This window comes from Condylostylus longicornis, unplaced genomic scaffold (assembly GCF_029603195.1).
Source record: "Condylostylus longicornis isolate FDR11 unplaced genomic scaffold, ASM2960319v2 ptg000098l, whole genome shotgun sequence".
NCBI lineage: Eukaryota > Metazoa > Arthropoda > Insecta > Diptera > Dolichopodidae > Condylostylus > Condylostylus longicornis.
In genome coordinates this window covers 1,538,721-1,552,357 of record NW_026578066.1, presented here as the reverse complement: position 1 = coordinate 1,552,357, position 13,637 = coordinate 1,538,721, and the positions used below count along the sequence as shown (strand labels likewise).

The following is a 13,637-nucleotide window of genomic DNA, read 5'->3' as shown; positions in this document are numbered from 1 at the left end:
AAATAAAAATAAAAAATTACCATTAATATTGCCACCGCAATACCAGCTCCACCAATTAATGCTGCATGATCTCTAACAAAATGTGTTGTTATTTCTAAACAACCTTGACTATATAAATTTGTAATTGATGGATATGCAATACATGGTTTTCTTTCACCACCAAATGTTTCTTGACAACATGATTCTGGTATTGGACCAAAACGATTCCAATCATGCCATGAATCGACACCACAACATTTAAGGCGTACTTGTGTTTCATCCCATGCTTGTGTAATACCACGTCTACTACCATATAATCTCATTGATGATCGCATTTCCTATACATATACATACATAAATACATAATATTAATTTGTGAATAATAATTTTTTTTTTTTATTTATAATGCATGCAAATTAAAACAAGAATAATAAAATTAATTTTTTTCGCGATATTTATTATGAAAACGATTAAAACCATTTTTGTTTTATTTTATTTTTTTTTTTTAATTGCAAAAACGTGATGTAAAATAAAAGCAATTCATTAAATTTTATTTTTTACATTTTAAAAGTTCTAAACGAATTGATTTAGAACAAAAAAAACATTGTCTATATATTTAAAGGTCTATAATCTATAATCTCATATTTGTGATTTGATGTGATTGCAAGATTATGAATTACAATGAAAACCATAATGATATTTTGCAGTGATGTCTGCTCTCTGTGCTTTTTGCAGTGATTAACACACTATTTAACAGATTTTTTCATTCCTATATGTATAGGAATTATAGCATCTATAATAATCAATTACGGGATGAACCTGTAACGCGGTATAATTTCAATAATCTGGGGCAGAAAGGTGGGAACCCGGAAATTAATATTTTACCTCCAAAATTCCTGTTGAAAGTTTTTAATATCGACAAAAAGATGTATTCGAATTAACTGGTTATAACTTGCATAATTATAAGCCGATTAAATATTAGCGTGTAATGTATAGAGAACTGAAAAGTAGCTCTTACTTTAAAAAAGTCGGAATAGGGTAAATTTTTTAGAAAAATTCAACGGTTTTTCTGTTTGATTTATTTCCTCTCTCAATAACTTTTTAAGAAATGCTTCAAATGACACACTATTTGTTTTCTTTCTAAATTAGTCCAACCGTATTCGTCCCTTGTACAACAAAAAAATAACTATAACCGTTGCTTTAATCTATAATTTAAATTCTTCATTTGAAAATAGAAAGAGTTCCACATTTAAAGTTTTCTAAAGATGCTATATTAATTTTTAAAAAAAATCTGTATTTTAAATCTGTCGCTAAGTGACTAGTTCAGTTTAGACAACAATTTTGAGTAAAATTTTTAGAAAATTGGGCTTATATGTTATGGGTCATGTGAAGAGCTCTTCTCTTTAACAAATTTTATTCAAATTGGTTCGGAAACAACAATTTTCGAACTCTACATTCCGGTTCGATCTTAATCAATATTATATTTAAATACTAAATAAAATAAATAAAAAATTTTTAATTTATTGACATCCGAATTCTATACATCTTCTTATTCGTATATTTTAATTGACACTATTGGATACTGTTTTAACTAAATTGATTCTCTGAAATTAATTAAATTAATGTATAAAAAAGCTTTCAGACTAACAGAAAGCAATTAAAATTTTCTTAATTTTTCAATTTTATAATATTATCTAAGATCTAATTCTATTCTAATTAGAAAATCTGTTAAAAATTTGTAGTCGATTTCTGAACTACATGTATTAATGCTTTTAATACAGGTTAAATAAGTTAAATAGGGTGTGATATTAATTATTTAATCGATTTGTTTTCGAAATCGTAAATTATTATGCATTTCAAGATACTAATTAAAAAATTGTATTATCGATATAAGTATGTGAGAAATGAATTAGAATTCATATTTGAATTGGAAATTAAATTCAATTCATTGAAAATTCAATTTCATGGAAAAGTATATCTATTAGACTTTGATTAGATATTAATTTTAACAAATTTAATAATCAATCTAATATTAGTAAGCTTAGTATATGTTCTTATACTATATGCATTTAATAGAAAGAAAAAAAATAGTATTTCTTCGTGCTAAATCACAAAATTGCTTAATGATTTTCGTTTTTTCAACTTTACATATTAGCGCGTATAGGCAACTTAATCTTATTTGAATCACTTTATAGAATTACAAAAAAAAAATGACTTATTGAAGCATACAAGGTTGAATTTTCGCACATTAAAATTGAAAACCAGAACCTTCTCAACAAAAACAAAAAACAGAAACAAAAACATTTTTTTAATACACCTATTAATGAAATTGTACAAAATTAAAAATTAAAAAATTAACGAATCGCAAAATAATAAATTTCTATTAATTATTATTATAAAAAAAATAAATAAAAATTGGTTTTGAGTAGTCGGTACCATTTATTGAACTTCAATAATGTTTTGTATTTGGCCGCAGTACTGGAATAGTCCGAAGTACCTGGCATGGTATTGTATGAGAATTTTTTTTTTTTTATTGAAATTTTAAACCACAATAATTATAAAATCATTCAAATGGAAAAAATATGACGATTTGTTTTTGATATTCAATTAAAAATATTTCGAAATTAAATCTTCTTAATATTAAAAAACAAAAAAAATAAAGGGAGGAAAAATAGAGAAGGTTCGCAATATACGCGTGACTTATTATAAAAAATTTTTGCCATCATTATTTTTGTCGAGGAAAAATATTTTTAGAAATTAAGAAAAAAATATTTATGCAATTATTATTGATTTTGTACTCGTAAACAGATTTTCATTGACTAAATAGTTGTGAGTTTAGAACACATTATGAACTCCTCATTATAAATAGAATCGCAGTTATTGAGATTAACAATTTACAACAAAGGGATTGAAGACTATTCTCGTTTAATTTTGAATGATTTTACTATCGATTTTATTTATCGAAACAATTGGGAATATTATATTTTAAAACAGGGAAATATGAAGGTAACTAACATGTGTGTTTTACAATAAATATCAGAAAAATGTCAGCAATTAATATGAACAATATTTACGCACAATATGATCGCATCTACGCATCTGAGGGCCACTGGTGACCAGCATTAGGTGGAAAATAGATTAAATATTATCAGTACCCGCCTTTGTTCTGTACACAAGGCCTAAAAACGGTGCTACAATAACAACAACTACAATATGATATATTTAGACATTGAGACGCTAAAAATTTCTCAAATTACTCAAATTTACAAATGGTCAAATCAGAGTCTATCAGATTGTTTAATATAGGAATCAAATTAATTTTTGAGTTTCACACCCTTTCAAAGCATTTTAACTATTTCATATTTCTATATTTCGAATATTTTATGTGCCCGGTTTTCTAAAATAATTTTTTTTTATAATTAAATATTTTGTGATTTACCTGTCTCATTGTTTGTGTTACTTTCTCTCTAAATACATAACCTAAAATTCCTCCAATTAACATCGTAACAAATAATAGAAAAACGATAATGAAATACTGTACAACAAAAAAAAAAAAATTAAATAAATAATTAATAAATAATTTCATTTTTATAATTAAAAATTTTTATTATAATTATTATTCCATTACATACCGTCAATAGTAGACATTTAACTTCTTTTGCTGCTCCCATACAACCAACAAATGATAATAAACATATTATTATTGATGTTATAATTAATACATAAACTGCTCCAGAAAATAAATTTGTACCTAAAAGTTCATTAACAAAACTTTTATCAACTAATGTCCATACACTCAAAAAGAATACAACGGCACCGCCAATCTAAAAATTTTCAATAAAATAATATAAATTAATTATGTATGTATATGCATATAATTAATAATAACATAGTTGAATTAAATAATTGAATTTAGTAAATGATTGGTCAAATTGTGTATTGTTAACACAAACAAGTAGTTAATAACTGATCACATAAAATTATAGTGAAATTATTGCTTAAAATCATAAGGGCCGCAATTACTTAAAAATTAAATTTTTATAATATAAACAGAATTTTCTTCTGGGCTAAAAACCTTGTACCCTCAATAGAAAAGTAATTAATAATATTTATAAAAGGTTAATAATAATATTATTGTTTTCAAGTTCCTCCTCATCAAAAATCAAGTTCCATCCTCATTTAAAAATCATTGAACTGTAGTAAAATTTTAATCTGCAAATGGGTACACACATCTTATTATGTGATGTATTGAAACAATGTTCCTTTGTTATTTAAAAAGTTAAATGTGTACGAATACTGGAACTCATATTCTGTTAGTCGAATTCAAATTCTGTTAGCAGTATTACTTGACGTCACACGTGTTTTTATTTAAAATTTTTATAATTTTCTAAATAAAATCAATTTGAAAATATTATATTCCGTACTGAAAAACATAATATTTTGCAAAAATATCTTAACCCATCAAGAGGTGCGACTAACACAATAATGTGAGTAAATATATCCGGTAAGCCGACGATATTAAAGTTGCAGAAGAACTAAAAATATGCGTTTGATTAAATATACTTCATATGTGTGCAAAATTCGAATTCTGGAAATTCAATTTGCTTCTTTAATTTTAATTTTAATTTACTGAATCTTTGACGAATGACAGTCCCGAGGTTCATTAATAAATGAGTTTTTTTTATACTAGCTTATTATCCTTTTTATTTTAAATAAAATAATTTTCGAAATAATTTTAAATAAAATAAAATATACTTACGAATATTATTAAATTTGCTATAAATAAACTGTATTTAACGAACTGCCCGCAACAGTCCATACGTGTGCCAAACCCCATATTGTCGTGCTATATGTAAATAAAAAAAAAAGAAGAGAAAATAATTTATTAATTTAATATAGAAAAATATAAGGGAAATTTATAATAAATTTTATTTAAAATAAATATTCTGATATTCTTAAAATTTCTTTATGATTAGAAAAGCCAGAAATATGCACAAAAATAAAAGACGTTTTTGATAAAGCTCTTTTAAGTTCGTAGAGGTGGCTCATTAAAGAAGACATCCTGTTCAAATTTTGACCGATGTCTCGAATTACAGCTGTTAAAGTAAATAAGTTTTTAACTCACGCTGTGTATCACATATTCTAGCTAAAAATAGCCTGGATTTGTTAAATCATAAGGTAACGAGTTGGTAAATTGTTTAAAAAGATCGCCTCTTTTATTGATCTATTGTTTAGAATGGTTTTTTATTAAAATTTTTAAATAATTAAATCTGGAAAATTTTTAACATAACCCTCTCAACTGTTAATAATTTTAATATTTTTACCACTTCAAATAATTTTAAATTCGAACCTACATACGAATAAAATTTTAGATTTCATTACTATAAACACAGCTTTATTTTCAATTGGTCTATTTAATTATATTTATTTTTCGAAATATTCGGCGAATCGGCAGAATTTTGAACAGTTTATAATTAAATGCAACTAAGTAAAATTATCAACTGAATATACAAACACACAATAAAGCAATTTAATAAGAAGACCTGTACAGTGACACTGAGGTAAAGTGCAAAATTTATCATTTTATTAATTGTTTTCTGCAGTATATGTGGGATATTTATCTATGTATATATATAACGTTTAATAAAAAACATAAAAAATCTTCTATACAATTTCATGTGAACTTGAATTCTAACCTTAATCAATATTGTATAGTTTCAAATGGAAACAAAAATAATTGATAATGAAATTAATTAAAATGAAGGTTAATCCTCTTCTTTTTCTAAGAATTAATTTTTGTTACATATTAATACCTATATGTATATACAGTAGTAGACTGTAATAACATTACTTTAAATTGACTCTGAAAGAAAAGATTTAAATTTTCTTATTAAAAAATTACAAGAAATGCAATTAATTATCATAATTATTCGATTAAATAAAAAAAAATCGATTTAATATTAAATTTTATGATTCTTTTTACGTGCGTATTTATTTGTTTTATAAATTAAATAAATCAATTCACATTTATAATATAAGTTTGTATGTAAGTATACTCATGTGTAGAAAAATAATTAATCAATAAGATACAATAAAATGAAATAAATGATTAAAGACCTTGCTCTTGACAATAACATTGCAATAAAATATAACATAAATGGAATGCAATGTTATTTTCATATGCGTGTGTTACAATTAAAAAACTTTTATAAAATATAGATGGATATATCAATCGATAATGTACATATATAATTATTTATGTATGCACTTAATTAAAAATTTTCGCATACATGTATGAATGAACATGAGAAGTCTTTAATATTCATGTTCTATAGTATTATTTTGTACATAAATTACCAGCAAATTGTATTGATTTTTAAGCATTGTAAAAGAGCACAATCATTTATAATTATATTGACATAATATGAATAAATTATGACGTATGTCATATAAAATTTAATATTTTCGTTATACTTTGACTCTAGAAGAAGTCATTAATAAGAAAAATAATTTAAAATAGAAAGGAATGTATAATTATGTTAATTAAATACAGAAAAAATACAGTAGGTCAAACTTATGTTTTGTGAGACGAATCTTAAAATAACAATGATTTTAAATTAAAATAATGCACCAAGATTAATTAATTAATTAAATTTTATAGTTTAAATGTATATATTTGGACAAGAAAGTGATTACTGATACCTTCATCGTTTTATATTTATTCGATTAAATCTATGTCATCTAAAAAATATTAGGTTGAGAATATTAGCTGAGGAAAGAATAGAAATAAAGAGAAACATTCAGGCATGTAAAATTTTAAGACTTCATGTCTTTTATTCCAGAATGTAGAAGCGAAATGACTACAAGAAATGAATTAATAATACTGGATCAATTTAAAGAGAAAACAGCGACTAAGATGTCAAAAAAAAAACGTAATTTGAAGATTCTATTTGATATCGTGCTGTTAATGACTTTTTATAGAGGAAATGCTGGCATATGTATGTCTCTCGGTAACAAATTAATTCAGGCGGGGGTGAGTATGTAAAAATTTTGCATTGCGAAAATGATTTTTTACCAAGATCAGTTGATTCTTTTATTATCTTCACAGGCGCGTAGACGCAAACACATCTCAAGTAGAGGGAAATTAATTAAAAATTTCTATTTACTATGTTGCTATGGCACATGTGGCACATATGGCACATATGGCACAGAAATATGCTGAAATATTCAAGAGTTAAATTTTGTATAAATTGACGGCAACATTAAAATTGAATTACAATACGCCAAGGCGTTAATAGGTTTATACTCGCTTATTCACATTTCTTTTCTTTTTCTTTTGATTTTATTCTTGTAATTAGACAACGAAATAGGAAACAGAAACTTTCAAAATTATTGCAAAGTCACATGTTTAGAAAACATTATACAGTTAAATTTATACAAAAATTTTATTCTTATGTAAGAACCCAATATATTAATTATAGAAATACAAATATAGTAAAAGAGTAAAAAAATGACCATACTAAGAGAAATGAAATGATTTTTTTTTCCAAAATAGCTAAATTAATTTTTTGTTTTTTTGTCAAGTACAAGGTCATTGGAGGTCAGTTAATTTATCTTTCTTTCATCTATAAGTTTAAGTATTGCCATCATACTGTACTATGTATATAGCTACATAGATGAACATAAAATCTAGACTCATACGTATGCGTATATAGGTATAGGTCCGTGTGTATGTATTTCGAAATTTTAATAAATTAAAAAAAAAAATGTGTTATTTAGCCTAATTTTTATTACATAATTGAACTTTAACTTTAAGCTGAATATCGATTAGAACTTAATTGTTAAATTTTAATTTTTTAAGATTTTGACACTTCTTTATACATAACCTTCAAATGTGTAAGATTCAAATGATTCAGCAGACTAAATCTATGATTTAATATAAGATAAGGCCCGAGGACTGAACATAAGATGAAATCTTATCTGACATTTGTACAATAGATTTCATCTTATCTCTTTATGTCAAAATTTTGACAGCAACGTTCCAAATATTTACAATCTTGTAAGTTAAAAACATGATATTCAACAAAACAAAAACCAGCTAATTAAAAATATTGTTTTTTTTTTGTCATAAATTCAGCAAAACAACAAATTTTTAAAAAAAAAGAGACCAATTTGATTTAGGCTTTGATTCAAGTTTTTATTAATGAAAGTTTAATGACAACAATAAGTCAAATTGATGGTAGATTCGCTTTTAATCTGTTTATTAGGACTACGGTTAAATACACGGGGCTATAACACTATTTTTTTTGTTTGTGACGCTTTGTACAAGCGTAAATTATACTTTAATAAAAAAAGTTTAATTTCACTAGTAACGCGAATTTTTTATAACCGCATACCGGATACCGCGTGTAATTAAGATGGCCTTATAAGAATCAATGTCAAATGGAAACCATATACCGGTAACTTGTTTTTCAAATGAGATTAATACTATATATCTGAGATTCATTTAAAATTTTAAAACATCTTATTCTAAAAGCGTTTTGAGTTTAATATAGAAAATATTGTATACGCATTCATACAAATATACTTGTTTTTTAATATTATAAAAAAAATTTATACTTTTACTTTTAGTGTAAATAATTTCAAATTTTTCTATTTCTTGAAAGGCCATTTTTATTTAAGGCATGTAAGTAATCACTGTTTATTCTTAATTTTTCCTTATTCTCCAAAATCAACTTAAATTTTTTTTTAAATTAAATTCATTGTTTGTTAATTTTATGTTATTTAAATAACAATTAATAGCCCTGTTAATGAGTAAAACCTTCAAAAAATTTTTTCTTTCTTTTCTCTAAACAGCTACATAAATTGTTATTAGCAACTTAAAAAAAAAAATTATATAGCGTCAATTGAATTTAAACACAAATTATGCTCAAACACAATAATTATGCTCATAGACACATGAAAATTTAATGTTTTGTAAAAAAAATAATTAAATTAAGTAAAATTATAGCTAAACGATTCTTTTGAAATTTGAAAATAACAAGTTTTTGTTTAAAAAAAACAAAAAATTTGCATAAAAATCATTTGCCTTGTCTTTTTAAAAAGAAAAGCGTAAAGAAAATGACAAATCTAAGCGTCTATCTGATAGACGCTTTAAAATTTTTCATAAATTTCTGCTTTTGTTTTTTTGTTGAAAACTTGAATGAATTTCCTTGTTTTTATTTTATTTACTATCTCTTTTGTATTTATGAATTAAATTGAGAATTTATTAAATTCGCGGTCATTAACGTGTTTATTTGAAAAAAAAAAAAATGAAAAATTCTTGAAAAATAATTATACGAAAAATTTCTTAAAAAAATTTCAATGATATGATTTTGCGTTCATTTCAATAGAATTGCAAAATTGTAGAATATTTCAAAAGAAATTGAAAAAAAATATATGCTTATTAGTTTCACTCTGTTCGTCCATTTACATTTTACGAAAATTTTTGTTTCCATTCAGAAAAACAACTAATTTCTTTGAACTATGCCATGGAAGCTTTATAAAAGCAAACAAGTGGCGGAAAGTGCCTTATTATGCAAAAATATGATTAAATATTTTAAATGACCCGTTAAAATATTATAAAAAAGAACTTCATCAACTTGTAATGGTTCCTTTTGAATTAATTTTCATCCTGAAGATATGCAATAATATGGTATATTAATAATGATATTAAGAGAATCAAGTATGAGTATAACAATATTTATATGCAGGAAATAAGTTCTTGAAAATAAATGCTTTTCGCTTGGAAATGTGCTATTTTACTCTTACTTTGATCCGAATCATTTTTGATATTTTTGAGTATACCGTTTTTTAAAATTCTCAAAGAAACAAAGTTTATATGGCATGAAGTTGTTAAAATTATAGTATGTACATATATCGAATGTTATTTAACTTATAAACTTCGTATATATACTTAAGTATTTCTGCATACCACAAAATGTTTGACTATACTTAACTTACTCCATAGCATAAGACTGTCCGATTAGTGCTCAAATTTTAGTACAAATACCTTGGCATCTATGCCAAATTGCAAAATTATAATACGAGTACGCATTCCATTTTGTATACGCAAAATGTTTTTGACAATTTTTTTTTTTTTTCGAAATTTCCATTTTAATGATAATTTGAATATATACATATTTAATATTTTTGTTATTGGGGATTCCCACATATTTTGTATGTACATATTTGCATATTTTGAAATTAAACGCAATATTTTTCCTTATTTACATATTTTATTAATAAAATATGACGTGCTGTTTATGTTACATTATACTTGTTGTATGTATGTTTGTTAATGTGTTTTATATCCCGTATAGTTAACATAACTTTGTAATATATTGCGTAATATTTACAAACGTGAAAATTTTAGTCGCATTTTAATAGTAGTTTAGTAATAACAAAAAAAAAATTTTTCAACAACAATTTAGTAAATGTGCATGTGTTTGAGTGTATAGCTTACCTATGTACACTTTGTACAATTTACGACTTTACTAGCATGAATTTACGACTTTACTATAGTAAACGTTAAAAATGAAGTCACGCTTATAAATATTAAATTACATGTTATCAATGGTGTACCCACATACATACTCACTATATAGGAACATACATAAATGTATATGTATATACATAAATATACATATTTGAATGAATTTATTATGTGGTATGGGCTTTTTTTTAAATTTTATTAAACTTGAATTAAGCGGTTAATAATAGCCACTATTGTAAAATATTATTAAAAGAAAGTAATTGTATTTTTTAAAGATTGTTTTACTATATACTCGTATGTAAGTATGTATGTAAGTATAAATGAATTTTAAGTAATTGCTTTAAGCAATGAGAATAAAAACATTTTTCAATAGATTTCAAGGAAGTTTACGAAATACAAAAAATTATTTAATTGTGTTAAGTATTTGTGTGTGTAATAAGACAATATTATAATAGCAATATGTAAGTAAACATTATGGTTAAAATAATTGAAAAAAATTTAGTGGTTACATTTTTTTATTTAGTTTCAATGTTGGTATTATAATAGTAATCTGAAAATTGTAGCTATATTTTATAAAACTTTCTTGTTTATAAAGAATAAAAACACAATTATAAAATTGAATTTTTAATTCAAATTCAATTGTAAAATTGAATTTTTCCATATTAAAATTTCCAAGATGATACAATGAAAACTGAGGAAACGAGATCGAAAACTATTTTCCGATTAAATAATTCTCAATTTAAGCTGTGCCAAACGCACAGGTGAATTGGAAATCTAAATGACATTATATCATGGAATTATTAAAGACTTTATGGTTGTTGTCCAATATAGAATTAAATAAAGTTGGGTCAAACCAATGGATTGTATTGTAGCACTTTTCCCTTCAACAAGTGAAAATTCTGCTTTTAAAAATCTATGTATATCCACCACACTATTAAAATTATTTTCATTCATAAACGAAACTATTTCTAGGATTGCATATATTTAGGATGAACGATTTATGCAGTCTTTGAAATAGATAAAAATTAATATAAAGAGGGGTTAACATAATGCTCGATTTTAAGGGTTAATTGTGTGAGTTATAAAAAGTAATTATATATTTTAATGTCATGGAATTTACCGTTAGCTTTTTGCGTTTATAGAAATTTGAAAAAGCTTGAGGTTTCGGAAATATAAGGTGTCAAAAATTCAAATTTTACGAATTTCAAGAGGCGATAACTTGAGAGGGGGTAGAGATGGAAAAAAATTTTCTTCTAACGAAATGAACTACTTATTAATGTCTAAAAGCCCCTAAAATTTCAAGCTTCTACAGGCTGGGGTCTAGAAGAAAAACGACATCAAAAATTTGGAAAAAAAGGACTTTAGATAACGGTAAATTTGAACAGCCATTTTGTTTTTCTAAGGTTTAGCTATAGTATACCGCGCTAGGGAAAGCCAGCCGCTGCCTTTCTGCGTTTGCAAAATTTCAAAAATGCTTATGGTTTCATTGCAACAAATAGTTAAAATGGGCCATTTTTCTGGCTTTGGGGGGGTATAACTTCTAGAGGGGGGGAGATAGGTAAAAATTTTGTTCTACGAAAATAAGTTTCTAGTAAAGATCTATGCACGTATTAAATTTCAGCTTTCTATCTTTAAGAATGTAGAAGTTTTGTAAACAGACACACGGACAGACGGACGGACGGACGGACGGTCGGACGGACGGACGGACGGACGGACGGACAGAGTGAAACTAATAAGCACTTTTTTTCAAAAAATTTTTGGAAAAGTGCTAAAAAATTGTGTTATTTTCCCAAAATGTATATAAAGAATATGGTATTGTTTACACATACGACAAAATCTAAAATTAAATCTACAATAGAGTCTGTTGACTGTTTATATATCAAACTGAACTTTTCTGACGGCGGTGAGATTTACGTCAAAATTTTGACAAAATATATGACTTTATAACGACTTTTGTCATTTATGTAAATGGTAACTAACAGCTCTTAAAGAATTTTTTAGAAAAAGAATCTATACATATGTATGTATGTAATCAAAAATTTCAATATACTTAATTACATAAAAATACTACAGTGGCTCGTTTACACCATTAGATAGTCAAATAAGTTAAAAAATTTCGATAGGCATGAAGTATAGTATGACAAAAAATTCAAATGCTTCAGGTGAAAAACCCACGGTCTCAAAAATGTCATAGTTTCATACTGAAAAGTCAAAAGTCGTTTGATATGTTAATATATGTATGTATTTATGTACCTGAGTATTATTGAAAAATCTAAAAAATTATTAAAATTTGATTAAAATTAATAAATATTGTTTGATTCAACTGCTTATTGTACCACAGTTCCTAGATATACTCAAAAAAAATTTTTCTCCCTTTACTTAAATATGATCTTAATTAAATAATTTTTGCATTTGCCATTTAAAAATTTCGATTCAGCTCCAAATATGCATACATACATATTTATTTGCATATACGCACGCCATTCGAAATTTTCCAAAATAAATTTACAAAAAAAAAATGCGCATTATTTGTAATACACGAAATGCTTTAAATTGCGCACTAATTTTCTTTTGTTTATTTTAACAAATGCATAATAATTTTGATTGAATAACACAATAGATGCAACTAAGTGTGACATCACTTTCATTAACATTTGTATATCTATATGTGTATACCTTTTGTATAAATGAATGTAGTTGTTTATCACAAAATTACAATGCGGTTGAGTTTATATTTTGTCGGTGAAAAATTTTTTCACGTGGTCTTTTTTATTATTTTCGGTTTTTTAATATTTTTAATTTGCTATGGTCACGTATAAACGTTGTTAATTTATAAATTACAAATTTCACAGTATAAATTACAAGGTATAATTTAGTTAGTAAATATTGTTTAAAAAAAAACAAAACAAAACTTTTATAGTTTAACTTTTATTTTTTCCCAGAAATTATAATATAATTTTTAAAGTAATTGTTTTAAAAGACAAAAAAAGCATTTTGATCTTCAATTGTTAATTGATGGAAAATTTTGACATTTTGATAATTATTTTGTTTGTTCTCTTAACTTAAAGTTAAGAGATAATTTAAAGTTTGGTTAAAAAATTGACAAATGTCATTCACTCTAAAT

The 13,637-nt window shown here is 24.8% G+C and overlaps 1 protein-coding gene across 4 annotated transcripts in view; it reads right to left on the bottom strand.

The window, feature by feature from the left end:
- Positions 1-13,637, bottom strand: part of LOC129613939 (CD151 antigen) — a 37,176-nt gene that overhangs the window by 1,905 nt on the left and 21,634 nt on the right. For all 4 annotated transcript variants that reach the window (XM_055528287.1, XM_055528288.1, XM_055528289.1 and 1 more), the window contains 4 exons: positions 4,739-4,825; positions 3,612-3,803; positions 3,419-3,514; positions 21-317 (listed from right to left, as the gene is read on the bottom strand). In XM_055528287.1, the coding sequence (XP_055384262.1) occupies positions 21-317; positions 3,419-3,514; positions 3,612-3,803; positions 4,739-4,816 (663 nt within the window). In that variant the 5' untranslated portion in view covers positions 4,817-4,825. The remainder of the gene's footprint in view (positions 1-20; positions 318-3,418; positions 3,515-3,611; positions 3,804-4,738; positions 4,826-13,637) is intronic.